This window comes from Ctenopharyngodon idella, chromosome 2, assembly GCF_019924925.1.
Source record: "Ctenopharyngodon idella isolate HZGC_01 chromosome 2, HZGC01, whole genome shotgun sequence".
NCBI lineage: Eukaryota > Metazoa > Chordata > Actinopteri > Cypriniformes > Xenocyprididae > Ctenopharyngodon > Ctenopharyngodon idella.
In genome coordinates, this window is record NC_067221.1 from 27,582,332 (window position 1) to 27,604,959 (window position 22,628).

General features: G+C 39.1%; 1 protein-coding gene and 2 long non-coding RNA genes across 3 annotated transcripts in view; 1 reads left to right on the top strand and 2 right to left on the bottom strand.

Annotated features, from left to right (window-relative positions):
• The window catches only part of LOC127503995 (hemicentin-1-like), a 196,558-nt gene extending 180,428 nt beyond the window's left edge, over positions 1-16,130 (bottom strand). Inside the window, exons 1-3 of the mRNA XM_051878295.1 lie at positions 15,844-16,130; positions 15,461-15,527; positions 14,113-14,466 (exon numbers count right to left, since the gene is read on the bottom strand). Of these exons, the coding sequence (XP_051734255.1) occupies positions 14,113-14,466; positions 15,461-15,515 (409 nt within the window). The 5' untranslated portion in view covers positions 15,516-15,527; positions 15,844-16,130. The remainder of the gene's footprint in view (positions 1-14,112; positions 14,467-15,460; positions 15,528-15,843) is intronic.
• LOC127504288 (uncharacterized) lies at positions 7,915-10,532 on the bottom strand. The gene is made up of 3 exons (XR_007927339.1): positions 10,343-10,532; positions 9,032-9,282; positions 7,915-8,770 (listed from the first exon to the last, which is right to left on the bottom strand). It is a non-coding gene; the product is annotated as an uncharacterized LOC127504288 (long non-coding RNA).
• Positions 16,131-17,597: 1,467 nt separating the features above from the next.
• LOC127504311 (uncharacterized) lies at positions 17,598-21,031 on the top strand. The gene is made up of 2 exons (XR_007927343.1): positions 17,598-17,770; positions 19,828-21,031. It is a non-coding gene; the product is annotated as an uncharacterized LOC127504311 (long non-coding RNA).
• Positions 21,032-22,628: the final 1,597 nt, after the last annotated feature.

Consider the following 22,628-nt stretch of genomic DNA (forward strand, 5'->3'; position numbering starts at 1 on the left):
ACCTGCTTGACGCGGGAGAACAAACCTCATTGGTTCTCACGTCAAGTGAACATGCTTGAGTTTCCGTTTACAACAACTGATGTGTGAGTTGCTGAATGTTTATATGTGAATAAACACCTAAATTTAGTCTGTCCATCTTATAAAGTGATCGTGTCTCTTCAGAAATTTTGGACTAAACTGCTCAATTCATATGGATTAGTTTTACGATCTCTTTATGAACTTTTTGAAGTATCAAAGTGGTAGTTGCATAGCTGTCAATGAAGGGACATAAAGCTCTCAGAGTTCATCAAAAATATATTTTTTTGTGTTCTAAAGATGAACAAAAGTCTTACAGGTGTGGAACGACATGAGGGTGAGTAGTTAATGACAATGTTTGGGTGAACTAACCCTTTACAGTTTTTTATTTATTTATTTTTTTATTTGCTTTGGTACTATTTCCACATGTAAGGTGTACATTTTCAAAACTTAGTACACAACTAGAGACTGATCACACTTGTAACACAGTTAGTCATTCTTTCAAACCTGATCTCATGCTTTCATTCTAGTTACATATTTTCATTCTACATAATCACTGTTTCAAAACACAAGATCATTGTGATATGTAATGAGAACATTTGGTTTAATCACTGAAACACAACAGTATGATCTTCTTTCAGTTTAGTACTTTTAACAATCAGTTCATTCAATAGCAAACAAAGCAAGATACATGTGTTACAAGCTCTCCCAGTCTAGGGTTTGGAGACAGTAAAAGGATTAAATTAAACCCGAAGGAGAAACATTTTATCAAAATGATCTTTCATCTTGGTCTGAGCAGTAGACAGATGAAGTTTTGCAAGACTTTGGGCCTTGTGCAGTTTCTCATCATCAACAGTCATCAACAGGCACAGGCTTAGAACTCTGATTTAGCGACTGTTCACTTAACAGATTTAGTGGGCCATGAAGGGTGTGGCCAAGCACCAGCTCAGCAGGACTAAAGCCTGCACAGATTCTCTTATGGCAAACATTAGAAAAGGAAGGCCCTCTACCCAGTCTATTCCGGTTTCTACACAGTACCGGCGTAACATTGTCTTCAGGGTTTGGTGGAACCGCTTGAGTGCACCTTGGGATTCAGGATGATGTGCTGTGGACATTTGGTGCTGTATATCAAGGGTTTCTAGAGCCTGCTTAAAAACCTTAGAAGTAAAGTTTGACCCTTGGTCACTCTGAATCACTTTTGGCAATCCAAAAGTAGTACAGAATTTGAGCAATTCTTTTACCACAACCTTAGCTTTCAGTGTCCTTAAAGGAACAGCCTCAGGGAAGCAAGTCGCAGTGCACATGATAGTCAAAAGGTATTGGTGCCCTGATTTAGCTTTAGGTAGCGGTCCAACACAGTCGACAATTAAACACTCAAAAGTTTTTGCCTGAAGGCAAAACAATTTGCTGCACTTCCTGCCAGCCTAACTCTTCTTGCTGGGGCCTCCACCTACGCATTAACAATCCACATTCCCAAAAGAAAACCACCCCTGTATATTTGGGCGCATGGGTTGTATGTTCTGCGGCCACTATACACTTGGATAGGGAATGGTCTGCTTTTTATGCTGCAGCTTCTCTACCTGCCTTCAAAGGGGTTTCAGAGGTCAACTTCTCATTGGAAGTTATGTCAGTGTCAGGGTCTGGAGTTACAGACAGGACACACTCCACAGTGTCAGGATCATTAACCAAAAACGAATTTGAGATATCCACTACTTCCTCAATTTTTTTTGACTGGGCACAGGTTAACTGCACAGACTGGAAAAGCAGAGGGGAAATTCTCAGCCAGATCAGGTTTCTGTGTAGCACTAGGTTTATAAGATACAACCGGCCTAGGAAAGACTGTGCCACCCGCAAGGCAATTCGCAGAATCAGATCGACCCCCTCAACAGGTAACTGTGGATGCACAGCTAAACTGACTGGGCCACTCACAATGTCAAACTTCCTGGGCTTTCTCTGTAAGGCTACACTGGAGTAATAGAGCCCACATATCTTTCGGCCACCTTAATTTACTAGCAACGCGTTCGAATGCAAAAAAGTAAGAGTCGACTTCTGTCTCTCTGAATGGAGGCACAAATCTTATATACTTACTGACCTCGAAACTATCGCTAGAGGGCGCATGAGAAAAATCCTCAGTATCTGTACTACCAGCAGTAGTTAAGGGTGATGAGACTGACGTAGGTCAGGTACGTGGAATTGGAACTGGCTTTACAGCCAAACGCTGTGCTTCCGAATCCAATTTACATAACTGGATCTCTCTATCAGCCTGCCTCTCCACTACTCGAAGCTTTATCTTTTCCGCCTCACATTCCTGTTTTTTTAACAAAAGATCCAATTCCTTTAACTTCAACACAATCTTTGGATCTTGAGATATAACAGATTCAGAGTTGGGATTCACATCTTCAGCCTCAAATAATGCTTCAGACTGAACCTCAGCACTTTCCTCCGACTCTCTAGGCAAAATCCCCGCATTTACTAATTTCTCAAACAAGTCATTCTTAAGTACTTGCTTTGTGACATCTTTCTTAACAGAAATATCAAAGAATGCTGCTATCAAAACTAAATCCTTTTTCTTACAATGATTAAAGGCTTCAATTGTAGGAGAAAGAGTAAATGCTGTAAAATCAAACTCCATTATTTCCACACCTACAATACTTTCCTCCCCACCCACAGTCAAAAACAGTCAAACAATCTTATAGAAAAAGAGCACTTACCACCAGCCAATTAATGGACAGACGAGCCCCCACTTGTTACAAGCTCTCCCAGTCTAGGGTTGGGAGACAGTAACAGGATTAAATTAAACCCGAAGGAGAAACAAACCAAAAAAAAAAAAAAAAACGTGGAGGATTCCCTTCAGTCCTCTGCCCCAGAAATGTGAATCAGCCACTCAATGATACAAATTAAAGTTATTTATTTTAGTTAGGCAAGGAAAAATGGAAGCAAACAGTCTTCAGGAGAGGGGCTAGCCAAAACAACAAACAAAAGAATTACTGACTGTTAGAAGGAGAACTAAATGACCCATGCAGATAAAGAAAAGAAATAAACAACATAGGCTTCCCTCCACTCCCTGGCTAACCATAAACAGAGATAAACATTACAAAAGAAAAAGTGGCACCCCCTCCCTACAGCTTCCTATAACAAAAACAATTAATATAAGAAAAAATACAATACCGTTTAATTACCAAAACAATGTTAGAAAGAAAAGAAAACAAATCACTACCCGGTAACAAATAATACTCAACACAGAGTAAAATACACATTCAAACACATGTATACACAATAATACGTCCTCAGGACGTAACACGTTTCAAATTACCCTTGTTGCTGAAATAATTACAGTAACACAGGCTACAGATGCCACATTAGAAAATACACTTACAATACCTAAATTACATAATTGTCATAAAATCCATAATGCTTGTGATAGTATCTATTCAGTGTGTTATCAAAAGGTGTGAAGTATGACACAGTCATGAGGTTTTGTGTAGAACAGTGTTTGCTGCCAATGTTCTCACTGTACCATATGACTGAATCTATACTGTAGGTGATCTTTATAAGGGTGAGTTACAGTAATGTGGCAGTCTTTACCATGGTAATGCCTGTTTACAGTGTCATATGCCATACTATAATGTAAATTGATGTATTTGATGCCAACTGTCTGTCTTCTTCTGATGTATCTCTGATCAATCTGATGTTATACAGTTACGGACTGTTTCTTTTCCCTTGTACTCTGTCCTGCTCACACACACACACACACACTGAAGATTTTGGTTATCATCTAAGATAAAATGCTTATAATGTAAAAATAATTCATTACTTTTGGTTATCCATATTGTAAATTGCAAACAAGTTCTATAGAAACTATGCCTATAGAATCAATATCTATAGAAATCTATAGGTGTACCGAATGATTGATTGATTAACCATTAAGATCAGTTAGATTACAGTTTTATTAATTGCTTTGGTGCAGTTTTCACAAGCAATTGGTAAATTTTCAAACTCTTAGTACTAATATCACAACAGATAATCAAAATTGCACTTTTTTCAATCATTTCAGCATATTTTCAATTGTGTTTGTACAATACACAAAATCACAAAGTATCCAAAGTATCCACTACACAAAATAAGTGTTTCATCCAGTAACTGCCTTTCATAATGCTATTACTATCAAACTTTTGATTTGCATCTCTTCTCGTTCATTTTAATACATTTGTCTATTATCTAATCCAACTGAACTTAATGGTTAATCAATGAATCATTTGGTACACATATATAGATTTCTATAGGCATAGTTACTATATAAATTATTTGCAATTTCCGCAAATTTTGCAACATTAAGCAATTTATCTTAGACAACCACAATGTTCAAATTGTGTGTGTGCATGTGTGTGTGGTCCTGGTTAACCCAGCGTTGTGAACCAAATGTTCAAAGATGGTAATACCAGTAATTTTAGACCTTGTTTGGACATATTTTTTGGTCCCCATGAGGAAAACAGCTTATAAATCATACAAAATTATATTTTTATAAAATGTAAAAATGCAGAAAGTTTTCTGTGATGGGTAGGTTTAGGGGTAGGGGATATAATATGCATATTTATACAGTATAAAAATCATGATGTCTATGGAAAGTCCCCATAAAAAAACAACATGTGTGTGTGTGAGAGACAGAGTACAAGGGAAAGGAAACAGTCAATAACTGTATAACATCAGATTGATCAGAGATACATCAGAAGAAGGGAGACAGATGGCATAATTTTACATTATAGTATGCCATGTGATACTGAAACAGAGGCATTACCATGGTAAAGACTGCCACATTACTGTAACTCACCCTTATAAAGGTCGACTACAGTATAGATTCAGTCATATGGTAGAGTGAGATAATTTACTGTATTGGTAGCAAACTCTGTATTACACAAAACCTCATGACTGTGTCATACTTCACACCTTTTGATAATAGATACTATTACAAACATTATGGATTTTATGTCAGTTATGTTATTTAGGTAATGTAAGTGTACTTTTTAATGTAGCATCTGTAGCCTGTGTAACTTTATAGAATGAAAATTTGTACAACTAGAATGAAAGTATGAGATCAGGTTTTGAAAGAATGACTAGTTGTGTTACAAGTGTGATCAGTCTGGAGTTTTGTACTAAGAGTTTTGAAAATGTTCACATTACTTGTGAAAATAGTACCAAGGCGAATAATAATAATAATAATAATAATAAAAAAAAAAAAAACTGTAATTTAAGTGAGAATAATTTAAACATTTAGCTGGTTATTTTTTTTTTTTTTTAAATTTAGCTTTGACTGACATTTACTTATTTTGATGAATACTTTTTTTCACATAAATGTGTTTGTGAAAGGTGTTTTAACAGGGGGTTCAATGACTGTGGGACCTCCTGTTGAAGAAAAACTTTGATAAGTGACTAAAGAACATTAAAAACTCTCCAGCAGGAGCGACTCACCGTGAATCATGAGCAGAAACACAAGAGGAAGAGGAGGAGCCATCATCAGTGACATCGCTACAAGAACAATAATACAGTATAACACACACTATCATCATTATAAAAACTTTAAAAACATTCCCATAAAGGTTTTTTCATAGAGAATATGTCCTATTGAATAGGTCAGTGGTTTCTACAACAGTATTAATCAGACTATATTCACACAGTAACCAGAGTAACTCTTACCGTGTTCTGGTGAGTCTCTCCAGCAGACGATGAACTGATGAAATTCTCAGTTAACACTGTTTTATTTTATAACGCTTGCACAAACAGAAAACGTTTCTTCCTCTTTCTTGACCCCTGCCCACAAGCAACTTTGCCAACTTTTCATCATGATCCAATGGCATTTATTGATATCTAAAAAGTCATTAAACCCAAAATGTTTAACAATATGAAGAAGTTTGTCCACCACTTTGATTGATCCTGTACACAGATTTATTAACATATAGGACATATTTACAATTTCACAATTTCCACATAAGATTGAGGGTGGGTTTTTAAAGTTTTTATACCCTTCCTTCCTCCCTGAAACATTTTCTGAAGAATTATTGAGCAAGATTGTCAATATAGGAACATATACTGAGTAAGACTGGATGTCAACATTTTGACCTCAGAGAGACAAGTTATATTTTGACATCCTTGAGAGAATTTTTGCCTTTAGTTTATTGGTGAAAAGAATAGCGACAGTGTAACATACTGCTCCGAGACTCGAAGGCTGAGGATCCAAATGCAGTTTTATTGAGAAGGGTAATCCACAATCGTAATCCAATGTACAGGCAAAGGTCAAAACAAGAAGGCAGTCCAAACAAACACACAAAGCTAGGAACTAGGCAAACAGGAAAACCAAAGGCAGGCAGAGAATCCAAAAACCAGGATACAAGAAACCAGAGAAATGCTCAGAATTGCAGTTACACATACAATACTTCACACGGAAAGGCTGAGTGAACCAGGCTTATATAGGGAGAGTTAACAAGGCTGATGAGCTTAACAAACTAACAAGGGGGCGTGGTCCAATGAGTGTCCATGGTAACAAGTAACAAGTGAGCAGAGTGGCAGGGAAATATGAGCTGTGTCTCATTTCGAAGGTTGCGTCCCCTCGGAGGTCGCATTCGAAGGTTGCATATGTCACTGAGGCTGTATCATTTCAGAAAAGTAAGTAGGAGGCTCCGAATGCGACCTTCGAATGCGCCCTTCTTCCACAGGAATTCAGAGGACGCATGAGGTGTATCCTTCGCTGCTGCAGATGTGGTGTTTAAATATAAATAGTTTCAAGCTTGTTTTTGTTTTAAACTTTGTTCTTCTTAATATCCTCCTCCTTTGTCTCTGCAACAGATATCTGTTGTACATACACCGCAGCTCCTCAAGCATTACCCCAAAATAAAACAAGTAAATACATTTTCTTTTCAAATTACTTTCCAAATTTATAAATAATTTTCATTCATTTAACTGTTGTGAGAGCGCAATGACGCTGCCGTGAACGTGTTGGCATAGCAACGTGATACTTCCTGTTTTCTTTCCTACCCGTGTGTCCTACGAAGGATGTCTTGTTTAATTCTGGTTAAGGACACTCCGTATACCGCATCCTTCACAGAATGCGTCCTCTGTAGGATGCACCCTTCGAAATTAAATGAAACGAGACACGAGCTATGGTGAACAAACAACTATGGAGACACAGGGAACACAGGCAGGGATCGTGACACACAGGAAGTGGTTGGCAGTAGAGGTGGCTGGCACAGGAAATGACCTCATCCAGAAGCAGTTCACCAGTCCATAATGCAGAGTGTCTCGATGTACTCAATGTAAGGACATGGTGATTGAAAAAGTATGAGATGGGCGAAAAAAAATTATATTTCAATGCTTTTGCGTTTGCTCACAAAATTTCCTGCATGGGATTCCTGCAAAAGCATTAAAATATAATTTCCATCATCATGTGATTTTAAGGGGCACTGTAAATGTTGTTTTAGTCCAGGGGTAGGCAAGTTTGTTCCTAGAGAGCCGCTGTCCTGCAGAGTTTAGCTCCAATCCTGAAAAAAACCCTCACCTGCATGTGGCCTTAGTAATCCTGATTGGCTTTTTCAGGTGTGTTTGATTAAGGTTGGAGCTAAACTCTGCAGCACAGCGGCTCTCTAGGACCGAACTTGCCTACCCCTGTTGTAGTCAAACTGATTAAACCATCATGATTGACCTCGTCTGAACACACGTACACAGAAGCTGCCCTACAAATAATCATCACTGGTGACGAGGTGTACATCAAATTTATTTTATCCGCTGTTGCACATTTGAATATTTCGTCAGAATAGACCAAATATTAATATTAACCCAGCTATCACATAAGGTAGGTTATTCTGAGTTTAGGTCTACAGTGATCTAGAAATAACCACTCTCAAGCTTGAATTTGGTAAAACTGATATGGTCTTTTTATTTGCTCACAGAAAACATTTGAATTCAAAAGTTCAAATCAACTTTAAGAAACAAATTACCAGCCAGTGACATCACAAAAGGTTTTTTAGTCTTACCAAACACCATGTTGTGGGTCTATAGCTCTTTTATTTGTATTCTGCTCTTGTAATGTAGAAAAGATTACAGACACTTTGTTCCTGCCATCTATTTACCTGATTTAAAGGGGACCTATTACACAAAATTCACTTTTACATGGTGTTTGAACATAAATGTGTGTTGGCAGTGTGTGTACACCACCACCATATAATGATAAAAATCCACCCACTGCTTTTTTTAATCCCCATAAATCATAAACAGTGTCTCAGAATAAGCAGTTCGCAGATAATGTACAAACCGCCCATGACTGCTTGACTCTGACGGACTCTTTCTCACGCAGATGAAACACAAGAAAAACTGTCATGTTATCTTGCATTCAGATGTTTGTGAACGCAATCATATGAGGTGCTTCTGGGAGGGAATTATACTAAACCACTTTAGCGATAGACTTTTTTGCTCACCCCCAAAAACTGGCAATTTTAACATGATATAAAAAATTATCTGTGGGGTATTTTGAGTTAAAACTTCACATACACACTCTGGGGACATCAGAGACTTATTTTACATCTTGTAAAATGGGGCATAATAGGTCCCCTTTTAATGAATAATGAATAATAAATATGCTACATTGACAGCCATACTTTCATAATATTGTTTAATTGTTTTGGCCTTTGTCTTCATGATGGTCTCTATTACTCATTTGACACAGCTGTAGATCACAGAAGTCTCTTCCACGGTCTGCACATTTGATCGCCTAAAGAACATAAAATAAATTCAAATTAAATACTGATGTTATGTTTAAGATAATACGATGATAATGTCATTTTAAAAATACAGAAACCTGGCATATCACGTTTCTGAAACCTCAGTGAGACACCAGGTTATTAAGAAAAATGTCCAGATTTAAAGGACTATAAATTCTTCTTTCATCATAATCATAAAAGTAACATGCAGATGAGTAGATGACAAATGTTTTATTTTGGGTGAACTGTCTCTTTAAGCTGGTTCTTCTCACCTCACAGCAGATTCAGGCTGGTGAATCCTGATATTGTCGTACTGGCTTTCGTTCTCCTCTGATCTCTTGGTCTGTTTGTTTTTGTGATGTTGTACAGTTGCGTACTGGATCTCCTCAGAATCTCTGCGATCAGGAGCGTTTCTGTCTCTTCTGGGTTTGCTGGAAGTAACAGTGGCGTACTGAGCGTCGTCAAAATCAGCTGATTCAGAAACATGAACGTCTCTCCCTGTTACGTCAGAGTACAGATTGTCCTGCAACGGAAGAAAATTAATTATTATTTATTATTCACATATAAGGATTGTTCACACAGAACATTTTCCATTTCAGTGTGCTACTTTTCCATTCATTTTCTATGTAAACACGCATTAGATGGACGTGTTTGACCGTTGTGACACAGCGTTCTATAAATGCAGCGCTCAAATTAAAAGGCAGTAAACTATTAAAAACACATCCCTAGACTTCACGTTTTTTCCACTGACTTGTCTCTCACGTTTTGCATCAATGGCCCCATCTAACTAGATTATTCACATGTTGTGCACTGTGACATTCCCACAATTCACTGCGTGACACTTCACATTTGATACATTTTTGTTGAAATAAAACTGTTTTTTCTTAGTTTTCTTTCCAACATTAGGGATTTATGTTACATCTAATGTTGTTAAATTGATGTTTATTGCATTTTTAAAATGTCATGTGTGTTACCATGATGGTGTTTAGTGTTTGGTGAATGACACTGTGCACCTTCTATATATTAGTATTAATCTTCTCAGCTCGTGGAAAAGCTGCTTGTGATGAACTTTGATTCATCATGTGATTCTCATCACCACTGTGTTTGGTGGTTGTCAGTGTATTACAAAGGTACAAAACAGATATTAGTACTTCAATAGGTTGGTAAATTAACATTATATCAGTTAATGAAATACGTTTTTTTTTTTTTTTTTTTTTACTGTAAATTTAAGTTAAATCTGTAAAACCTAAAATGTTGCTACCGTATTTTTTATGGTAAATTTCTGGCAACAACAGCTGACAGTTTTTTTTTTTCTTTTTACTATAAATTTTACGGATGTTTATTTTACAGTGTGTAGTGTAAATAAATAGTTATATACTGTAATTATTACAACATAAACCTTTAAATTATATGGTTTTGAACTGTAAAAGAGACAGTAAACTAAGTGCTGTCCCGTAAAACCTAAAATGTTTCTATTGTATTTTTTACGGTAAAGTTCTGGCAACCACAGCTGCCTTTTTTTTTTACCATATATTTTACAGGGATTTTTTTTTTTTTTTTTACAGTGTGTCTGGATGATTTACCTGTTTCACTGTGAGGTCTTCAGCTATAGCATCTCTTCGTTTTCTAATGATAAAACAGACATTAAACTTACACTTACTACTTACTGCATTTTAAAGATTAATTACTAATCACATCACATGAGACATTTCCTGCACTAGTCTGAAAGTGAATTACATTCACACACTCACTATAACTGAGAATAATTTTTGATCGTACTTTATAAACAGAATGATGATGATGATGATGATGATGATGATGAATCCTAAACATGCCACTGAGATCCCCAACCAGACATGCCAACCAAGACGATGATGCACTGAAAGATGAAGAATTTGAATTAAGATTAATTCTCAAAGCCACACAACTGTTTTGAACTCTTTATAAAATCAAATCTTCAGCAGTCACTAAAAAAGCCACTGATTTCACTGATCCATATTTATTCTGAGCCTGACAGTAGAAGCGTCCACTGAAACTCTGTCCAGATCCAGCAGCTGAGGCAGAGTTGTCAGGTTTGCATAACAAAACCAGCCCAATTGTTATTTAAAACCTGCCCAATCACAGCCAAAACTAGCCCAATTGCGTTCTGGGGTGGATAGGTCAACCCGCAGACTAAAAAAAAAAAAAAAACAAGGCAAGAATGTAAAAGTAGCCCAAGTCCGTGGTTGCAACACTGAGCAGCTGAAGTTCAGAGCAGGAGGGTTTGAATCACTGCTGCAGATCAGAGTCACTGAATCTCCTGACACTATTTCACCAGATGGACTGATGGACACTAAGACACTCTTTGGAGGATCTACAGGAGAAATATGTAATATCAAGACTCTAAATGCAAGAAAAAAAAAGTGAAAAATATGTACACGCTGTAACATACATTATATAGTCAGAGACAAAATGCGACCAGCTGGACTCAAATAATCTGATGCATTTTACACACATGGTCTGAGTCTGGCATTGCTTCACACTTCAGCAAATTAAATTAGTACAGTAATGTCAGGTGTGGCTGTAGTGAGCACAACGCAGGTGATTCAGAGAAACAAACATAAACCCATCTTTTATTCTTAAATCCAGGGAGAAACTCCACGTTTAAACATAGACAATATTGGACAAAATAAATAAATAAATAAATAAATAAATAAATAAACTAAATGAACTGAAGGCTTATACAAGGGAGTATAATTAACAGAACAGGGAACAGGTATTTACCTAATTAACAAATATGGAAACTAACAATGACAGGGAACTCAGGCAAACAGGATCAGAACCAAAACCAAACTAAAACACAAACCCCTGGTTTCACAAAGCTTAAACCTAGATCTCGACTAAAATGCATGTTTGAACTGTTTTAACTGAAAGCAACTTGTACTGACATATCTTAAAATATTGTGTTGTCCAAAGATGCACATCAGTAATGTCCTAATTGAACTAAAGCCTAATCCTGGCTTAATCTAAGCCCTGTTTGTAAAACCGGGCCAAAGAAACTAAACATAATCCTAACAGTAATCCATTACATTACACATTTTTGATTACTTTAAGATTACTTTTAACCTAACTTCTTTATCACATTGATTTGAATAGGATAATTTTGATATTATTATTATATAAATTATTATATCATTGTTATATCAATATTACCATATTGATATAAAAATACAAAGATAAAGAAAATATATTCTATTCTTTGTTAACAACATGAAGTGCATGAAATATTACATGATGTCAGGTTTTCCCAGACTGGGGTTTGAAAAAAAAAAATAAAAAAAAAAATAAAATAAAATAAAATAAAATAAGAATTTAAATAAATAAATAAATAAATAAAATAAAATACTTACTAAGAATATTTTATTTGTCTACCTGCATGTCATGTGGCAATCAATCAACATCAGAAAACCATGAACCTAATTATTATTATTATTATTATTATTATTATTACTGAGTTAATTTTATTATTGACCTTACATATTAAAGGGGGACCCAGTAGTATTTTAAATCCACTGTTTGGGAGTTAGTCGGGCTGATACCAACAACAAACGTGTAACCAATCAGCATTAGGGGCGTATGACGGTCGAGGAGAGAGAGCGAGCAAGAGGGAGATTTGAAAATAAGAAAAAAACTGCAGAACGAGAAATGGGACACAATACATAAAAGAGCTCAAAATAATATAACCGGAATGAAGGTTTATGCCTGGGCAAAACGCTTTAGGACCCGTGTTTATATTAGAAAAGCTTTCCAGCGCTGGAGAAAGCAGCATAGTTCAAGATCTACGTACAGCACCTTTAAGTTAAAATCTCAGGGGGTACTTCGAATGAATATATTTGGTCAAAGAGGTTCAGCTGACAAAAAAGTTGGCGAATCCTTGCATTGCATGTAAATATGAAATGGTGTGAATTTGTACATTTTAATGTATTTGAAAGACAAAAACCTTCTAAAGACAGTAATACGTGGTTAAATGACTCACTGAGTGATAATTCAAATAATAATTAATGTTTGTCAGGAGATGATTAGATATGCAATGTTGCAATTTTGAGAAAACACTTGTTAAAAGTGAAATTATTTCTGTAAATCCAGTGATCAAATGTTGTTTGAGTCTCAGTTTTCAGTGATTTCAGGCACATGTGGCTGATTCCACAAACCTGGAAGAGCTTCTAAATGTATATGTCACAGTTATGTTCTGTTTGAGTTTGTTTTCTGTTTGCCAGGGTCAGGGTTTCTTCCCTTGGTTACTGATTTGATTCATCATTCATTGCAGCTGTGATTTTCACCATTGTGTGAAATGTAATCATGTAATCATGGTACTCATGTAATCAATATCAAAGTAAGTGTAGTCTGATTACAAGTATTTTAAAATGTAATATGTTCTAATTACAAGTACTTAATTTTTGATCTGATTACGTAATCCAGATTACATGTAATCAGTTGTTACCCAGCATATATTTTTCAAAATGATGTTCAAAATGACGTTTGTTGCATAATACTGATTACCCCCCACACAAAAATGTATTGTAAAAGAGAAAAAAATTGTGAGGTACTTACAATGGAATTAAATAAGGGACTAATTTTGGAGGATTTAAAGGCATAAACGTGCTTATTATTTCATAAAATCATTTACAGTACGATCATTCTTTTGTTAAAGTGTGCATTATTTGAGCTTTAAATCGTTTGTTTAAATCATTATTTTAACAGTTGTTTTAGGGTGTTAGTGTTTGCTGTTGCATTGTCATGACAACAAAGCTGTAAAATTGAATATAACTGAATATAACAGAAGATGTCAGAAAGTGATTTTCACACTAAAATCACATATTGTTCATGCCTTGTGGCTGTACTATTGAAACAGTGAGTATTTTAATGTTGTTTTAAAGATCAACCCTAATTACTTCCATTTTTAAAGAAAAGGAGGGATGATTTAACTCTACTGGCTTTAGAAAGAAAACTTTAAAGAACATACTCACACATGACACTGAGCTGAACAGCAGGAGAGGTGTGATTGTGTCCGTGTACAGCACAGCTATATCTGCCTGCATCCTCTCTTCTGACTGACTGCAGCAGGAGTTCATTGTTTCTGTCTCTTCTCTCAGTTAATGGCTGTGAGTTTCTGTACCAGATGAATGTTGCTCTGTGAGTCAGAGTGCAGCTGCTTTTACATGTCAGACGGACTGAATCTCCCTCTGTCACTCTCTCAGGAGACTCCACCTGAAGATCTGAACACAACACACACATTATATCTAGTGCTGCTGTCATACACTGATTATTATTCAACATAATGCACAGAAGAAGAGAGAAACCTCATGAAACTCACCTGTGACAGTAAGAGTCACTCCTGGAACACCAATCCATTTTCCACTTAGTTTATTAGTGGTGAATCTGAAATAGTACATGTGTGAATCCTTCAGTGTCACATGACTCAGTCTCATAGTGCAGTTCTTCTGTTTATCTCCCAGATACTGAAGCCTCTGACTGTATTCAGGGCCCTTAGACAGATCTGGAAACTGTCCATTATCTTTTACCAGTGTTTTGGTCCAGAACATTTTGACATTTTGATGTCCAGCAGGGTATTTATAAATGCAGTTCATTATCACTGATGAGTTCTTTAGTGCACAGATGTGTGAAGGACTGTAACTCACATCGAAACCACCCCACTGGCTACAAAGTCCTGAAACACAAAATTCACAAGAAATAATAATAATAATTTGTTAAATTTTTATATAGCACTTTTCTGGATACTCAAAGTGCATATGGAAGGGAAAATCTCCTCAACCACCACCGATGTGCAGCACCACCTGGATGATGCGACAGCAGCCATATTGTGCCAGAACGCCCACCACACACCAGCTTATTGGTGGAGAGGAGACATAGTGATGAAGCCAATCAGTATATGGGGATGATTAGGAGGCTATGATGAGACCAATGGGCAAATTTGCCAGGATGCTGGGGTTACAGCTCTACTCTTTTCGAAGGACATACTGGGGTTTTTAATGCCCACAAAGAGTCAGGACCTCAGTTTAACATCTCATCTGAAGGATGGTGCTTTTGACAGTATAGTGTCCCCATCACTATACTGGGGCGTTAGGACCCACACAGACCACAGGGTGAGCGCCCCCTGCTGGCCTCACTAACACCAGCAGCAACCTAGTTTTCCCAGGAGGTCTCTCATCCAGGTACTAACCAGGCTCAGCCCTGCTTAGCTTCAGTGGGCAACCAGTCTAGAGCTACAGGGTGATATGGCTGCTGGCGAAAATAATGAAAATGCCCATATATTAAAAACAGGACCATAAACGTTCATTAAAACTTGTTTTTCTTCACAAAACTGGTGTTTATATGAATAAAGAACTACACTTATCATATGATGTGTAAAATCTACAGACATCAGACAGAAGGTGATGAAATACAGGAAACAGAACAGTGAACACTAAACATGAAAGACAGTCTGCACTAAATGTTTGCAGCTTCATTATGTCTGCAAAAACCTGAGTAATACAATTTTGTTTGGAAGCAACAAATAAATCATAGACATTTTACTACATTATAGTTGATATTTTACCAGTGATTACTGTTTCCTGGGGTTACTATCAGGGCTAACTGATTAGTCAAAACCTTTCTAATGTTGAGATATTATAAGTCCCATTGTATTTACAGGAGAGACTCACCTGAATTCATGAGCAGAAACAGCAGAAGAAGAGGAGGAGCCGTTATCAGTGGCATCACTGCAGGAAACTAAATCATTTACACAACAACACGTCATCTTTAGCTTCATAAATACAATTACAACAGCAGTCAAGTTTCATCTTTAGTTTCATAAATACAATTACAACAGCAAGTTATAAACACTGTAAAAATGATAAAACTATTTTAACATTATTATTGTTAGTAGTTTTCCACAGTTGAAACTCATGTAAAGACGACACTGGGCACACATGAGCTCTGGATGTTCAGAGGTTATTATGAAAGAAAATGTTTCTCAGAAGTTTCTTCTGTGAATGGAGATTCATTAGTTATTCAATATTCATCACTGAACAAGTGTAACTCTTACCGTGTTGTAGTTTCAGACACAGCAAACAGACTCCAGGAGAGTGAACTGCAAATGCGAGCTGAAAACTTTCTTCTGCTGTTTTACAGTTTGTTCCTTCCTCTTTTTAAAGTCTATTTTAGAGACCTGCCCCATGCCACATTAACACACTTGCAAAGAATAGAAAAAGATATAAACACTCTCTTAAGAGGATTAAAAAGTAGATCATGTCTAAATTCATGACTACAGAGCTTTCAATAAAAAAAAAAAATAAAATAAAACTTTCAGTGTGAAGGGAAACTTCCTGTAATCATGATTAGATGGTGTTTATCAGTTTCCTGAAAACTGTGTATGTTAACATGCATGTTCAGTAATATTTTAGACCTCTTTGTGGCAGGAATATGTAACTGCCTTCCCTTATATTAAAGAATAAGGATCATCCCTGGATGGATGAAGGGATGAATGGACGCAGGAATGGATGAATTTGTGGATAGATGGATGGATGAATGAATGAATGAATGAATGCAGGGATGGGTGAATGGTGGATGGGTGAGTGGATAGATGATGTTTGAATGATTTGTGGATGGATACATGGATGGATCAATGGATGGGGCAGTAACATGTAACTGCATTCCCTTATATAAAAAAGAATCATAAAAAATGATGGATGGATGGTGTTACTTTGAGGATGGCCAAACTTACCTCCACTGTCCTGAAGAGGGAGCTGTTTTTCAGATCATACTTCTGACACTGTTTGTTTACTTATTCATGTGCATTACGGAAGTGTAACTCTATAAACACACACAAACACAAACACACACACACACACACACACACACACACACACACACACACACACCATTAAGCAAAGTTATGTCCAGAAGTCTTGGCACACGATGAAAAGACTGAAGTCCACTGAGGAGCCAGAATGATTTTTTTTAATGATATCTTTTTTGATGTCTTCTGGACGTCTGATATAGACGTTTATGGAACCTCCACACAAGGTTAAAAAAAAAAAAAAAAACTCCACAGATCCATCCATAGGCAGTAATAAGTTCTATAATTACTAAGTGCAATATTACCTTATGAAAATTACAACATTGCAGAGGATTTTTTACAACTTTTTTTTTTTTTTTTTTTGGAACATAATAATAAATCATAACTAGAATGTACATTTCCTGAAGAAAATGTGAATGGTGCTTGCAGTGGCAAAACTCGCCACTCAGTTGTTAGGGTGCTGTAATTGGTTGCTAGGGCGTGGCTATGAAGTTGCTGTGTCACTACCTATTGGCTGGCCGAGTCAAAAGAGCCCAGCCCCAAGTCTCTATGACCTTCTGATCCAAAGATATGATCTCACAGATTTTGTCCCAATATTAAGTCTATGGGACTTTTTTCAGCTGATTTTTTGTCCGCTGGGCAAACTTCGTACACCCGATCGCTTAGAAAAGTCATAGCACACCTCTCCTCATTAAGCCGGTCGATTTGACACCTCATTTATGGGTCTACGACAAACGGTGCGGGACGAGTTACGCGCCAAAGTTTTGTCCAGGTGAATAGTAATTACAATACTAGAATGTACATTTCCTGAAGAAAATGTGAATGGTGCTTGCAATGGCAAAACTCAGCACTCGGTTGCTAGCGTGTTTCTAGGCAATTGCTAAGGTGTTCTGGGTGGTTGCTATGGTAACCTGGGTGGTTGCTAGGGTGTTGCTAGGCAGTTGCTAAGGTACTTGGGGTGGTTGCTAAGGTGTTGCTAGGCGATTGCTAGGGTGTTCTGGGTGGTTGCTAGGCGGTTGCTATGGTAACCTGGGTGGTTGCTAGGCAGTTGCTAAGGTACTTGGGGTGGTTGCTAAGGTGTTGCTAGGCGGTTGCTAGGGTGTTCTGGGTGGTTGCTAGGCGGTTGCTATGGTAACCTGGGTGGTTGCTAGGCGGTTGCTAGGCAGTTGGTAAGGTACTTGGGGCGGTTGCTAAGGTGTTGCTAGGCGGTTGCTAGGGTGTTCTGGGTGGTTGCTAGGCGGTTGCTATGGTAACCTGGGCGGTTGCTAGGTGGTTGCTAGGCAGTTGGTAAGGTACTTGGGGCAGTTGCTAAGGTGTTGCTAGGCGGTTGCTAGGGTGTTATGAGTGGTTGCTAGGCAGTTGCTATGGTAACCTGAGTGGTTGCTATGATGTTACTAGGTGGTTGGTAGTTGTCACAGATGGTTACTATGGTGTTTTTATAGAGTTCTTAGCATGTTCTTAGACAGTTTAGCACTTAGCTAATCACTATTAGCATGTAGCTATTCACTGCTAGCATGTGTAGCATGTTGGAAGTCTAGTTTGCTAGCATGAGTCAAAAGAGCCAACCGCCATGTCTCTACGATGCTCTGATGCAGAGATATAGGTCTTGCTAAACGGTTGCTAGGGTACTCTGTTTGGTTGCTAGGGAGTGGCTTGGCAGCTGCCAGTGATGATACTCCAAAGCCTGCTAGCCAGTATGAATGATATAAATCAACCCCCATGCCTCTATGATATTCAGATTTGAAGATATCCCTCTATGCTTTGGGTTGCTAGGGTGCTCTAAATAGTTGCTAGGGCGTGGCTATAAAGTCTTGAAGGTGATTCGTGATTGGCCGTTTGCTGTCCCGAGTCAAATGAGCCCACCCTCATGTTCCTATGACACTTCTATCCAAAGGAATATCTTTGATCTTTTTGAATGGAAGTCTATGGAACCTGTTGCTATGGTGCTCTATATGGTTGCTAGGGCGTGGCTTGATAGCGTCACATTGATCCTGAGAGACTGATTGGTTGCCTGAGTGAAATGAGCCCGCCCCCTTGTCTCTATGACACTGTGATCAATAGTGAGAGATGTGAGTGAGTGACAGAAAGGGTTCTAAGGCCCTGCGTGTGTGTGCGTGTGTGAGAAAGTGACAGTTGAGATTCAAATTTCTGAACATTCCGCCATTGAAAGTCAATGGGACTTTTTTGGCCGCTTTTTCGCCCCCTGTGCGAACATCGTTGGGCCGATCGCTTATAAAAGTCATAGCACACCTCTCCTCAATGAGCCGGTCGATTTGACACCTCATTCATGGGTCTAGGACAAAAACTGCGGGACAAGTTACGCGCCGAAGTTTTTGTCCAGAAGAAGAAGAATAATAATAATAATAATAAGTATGCAGGAGAACAATAATGATGCTTTGCCTTTGGCAAGCACCATTAACTAGAATGTACATTTCCTGAAGAAAATGTGAATGGTGCTTGCAGTGGCAAAATTCGGCACTCGGTTGCTAGGGTGCTGTAATTGGTTGCTAGGGCGTGGCTATGAAGTTGCTGTGTCACTACCTATTGGCTGGCCGAGTCAAAAGAGCCCAGCCCCAAGTCTCTATGACCTTCTGATCCAAAGATATGATCTCACCGATTTTGTGGCAATGTTAAGTCTATGGGACTTTTGTTCAGCCGATTTTTCGTACGCTGTGTGAACATCGTACACCCGATTGCTTAGAAAAGTCATAGCACACCTCTCCTCAATAAACCGGTCGATTTGACACCTCATTCATCGATCTACGACAAACGGTGCGGGACGAGTTACGCGCCAAAGTTTTGTTCAGGTGAATAGTAATTACAATACTAGAATGTACATTTCCTGAAGAAAATGTGAATGGTGCTTGCAGTGGCAAAATTCGGCACTCGGTTGCTAGGGTGTTTCTAGGCAATTGCTAAGGTGTTCTGGGTGGTTGCTAGGCGGTTACTATGGTAACCTGGGTGGTTGCTAGGGTGTTGCTAGGCAGTTGCTAAGGTACTTGGGGTGGTTGCTAAGGTGTTGCTAGGCGGTTGCTAGGGTGTTCTGGGTGGTTGCTATGCGGTTGCTATGGTAACCTGGGTGGTTGCTAGGCGGTTGCTAGGCAGTTGCTAAGGTACTTGGGGTGGTTGCTAAGGTGTTGCTAGGCAGTTGCTAGGGTGTTCTGGGTGGTTGCTAGGCGGTTGCTATGGTAACCTGGGTGGTTGCTAGGCGGTTGCTAGGCAGTTGCTAAGGTACTTGGGGCAGTTGCTACGGTGTTGCTAGGTGGTTGCTAGGGTGTTATGGGTGGTTGCTAGGCAGTTGCTATGGTAACCTGGGTGGTTGCTATGATGTTACTAGGTGGTTGGTAGTTGTCACAGATGGTTACTATGGTGTTTTTATAGAGTTCTTAGCATGTTCTTAGCCCACTTTAGCACTTAGCTAATCACCATTAGCATGTAGCTATTCACTGCTAGCATGTGTAGCATGTTGGAAGTCCAGTTTGCTAGCATGAGTCGAAAGAGCCAACCGCCATGTCTCTACGATGCTCTGATGCAGAGATATAGGTCTTGCTAAACGGTTGCTAGGGTACTCTGTTTGGTTGCTAGGGAGTGGCTTAGCAGCTGCCAATGATGATACACCAAAGGCTGCTTGCCAATATAAGCCAACCGCCATGTCTCTACGATGTTCTGATGCAGAGATATAGGTCTTGCAAAACGGTTGCTAGGGTACTCTGTTTGGTTGCTAGGGAGTGGCTTGGCAGCTGCCAATGATGATACTCCAAAGGCTGCTTGCCAGTATGAATGATATAAATCAACCCCCATGCCTCTATGATATTGAGATTTAAAGATATCCCTCTATGCTTTGGGTTGCTAGGGTGCTCTAAATGGTTGCTAGGGCGTGGCTATGAAGTCTTGAAGGTGATTCGTGATTGGCCGTTTGCTGTCCCGAGTCAAATGAGCCCACCCTCATGTTCCTATGACACTTCTATCCAAAGGACTATCTTTGACCTTTTTGAATGGAAGTCTATGGAACCTGTTGCTATGGTGCTCTATATGGTTGCTAGGGCGTGGCTTCATAGCGTCACATTGATCCTGAGAGACTGATTGGTTGCCTGAGTGAAATGAGCCCGCCCCCTTGTCTCTATGACACTGTGATCAATAGTGAGAGATGTGAGTGAGTGACAGAAAGGGTTCTAAGGCCCTGCGTGTGTGTGCGTGTGTGAGAAAGTGACAGTTGAGATTCAAATTTCTGAACATTCCGCCATTGAAAGTCAATGGGACTTTTTTGGCCGCTTTTTCGCCCCCTGTGCGAACATCGTTGGGCCGATCGCTTATAAAAGTCATAGCACACCTCTCCTCAATGAGCCGGTCGATTTGACACCTCATTCATGGGTCTAGGACAAAAACTGCGGGACAAGTTACGCGCCGAAGTTTTTGTCCAGAAGAAGAAGAATAATAATAATAATAATAAGTATGCAGGAGAACAATAATGATGCTTTGCCTTTGGCAAGCACCATTAACTAGAATGTACATTTCCTGAAGAAAATGTGAATGGTGCTTGCAGTGGCAAAATTCGGCACTCGGTTGCTAGGGTGCTGTAATTGGTTGCTAGGGCGTGGCTATGAAGTTGCTGTGTCACTACCTATTGGCTGGCCGAGTCAAAAGAGCCCAGCCCCAAGTCTCTATGACCTTCTGATCCAAAGATATGATCTCACCGATTTTGTGGCAATGTTAAGTCTATGGGACTTTTGTTCAGCCGATTTTTCGTACGCTGTGTGAACATCGTACACCCGATTGCTTAGAAAAGTCATAGCACACCTCTCCTCAATAAACCGGTCGATTTGACACCTCATTCATCGATCTACGACAAACGGTGCGGGACGAGTTACGCGCCAAAGTTTTGTTCAGGTGAATAGTAATTACAATACTAGAATGTACATTTCCTGAAGAAAATGTGAATGGTGCTTGCAGTGGCAAAATTCGGCACTCGGTTGCTAGGGTGTTTCTAGGCAATTGCTAAGGTGTTCTGGGTGGTTGCTAGGCGGTTACTATGGTAACCTGGGTGGTTGCTAGGGTGTTGCTAGGCAGTTGCTAAGGTACTTGGGGTGGTTGCTAAGGTGTTGCTAGGCGGTTGCTAGGGTGTTCTGGGTGGTTGCTATGCGGTTGCTATGGTAACCTGGGTGGTTGCTAGGCGGTTGCTAGGCAGTTGCTAAGGTACTTGGGGTGGTTGCTAAGGTGTTGCTAGGCAGTTGCTAGGGTGTTCTGGGTGGTTGCTAGGCGGTTGCTATGGTAACCTGGGTGGTTGCTAGGCGGTTGCTAGGCAGTTGCTAAGGTACTTGGGGCAGTTGCTACGGTGTTGCTAGGTGGTTGCTAGGGTGTTATGGGTGGTTGCTAGGCAGTTGCTATGGTAACCTGGGTGGTTGCTATGATGTTACTAGGTGGTTGGTAGTTGTCACAGATGGTTACTATGGTGTTTTTATAGAGTTCTTAGCATGTTCTTAGCCCACTTTAGCACTTAGCTAATCACCATTAGCATGTAGCTATTCACTGCTAGCATGTGTAGCATGTTGGAAGTCCAGTTTGCTAGCATGAGTCGAAAGAGCCAACCGCCATGTCTCTACGATGCTCTGATGCAGAGATATAGGTCTTGCTAAACGGTTGCTAGGGTACTCTGTTTGGTTGCTAGGGAGTGGCTTAGCAGCTGCCAATGATGATACACCAAAGGCTGCTTGCCAATATAAGCCAACCGCCATGTCTCTACGATGTTCTGATGCAGAGATATAGGTCTTGCAAAACGGTTGCTAGGGTACTCTGTTTGGTTGCTAGGGAGTGGCTTGGCAGCTGCCAATGATGATACTCCAAAGGCTGCTTGCCAGTATGAATGATATAAATCAACCCCCATGCCTCTATGATATTGAGATTTAAAGATATCCCTCTATGCTTTGGGTTGCTAGGGTGCTCTAAATGGTTGCTAGGGCGTGGCTATGAAGTCTTGAAGGTGATTCGTGATTGGCCGTTTGCTGTCCCGAGTCAAATGAGCCCACCCTCATGTT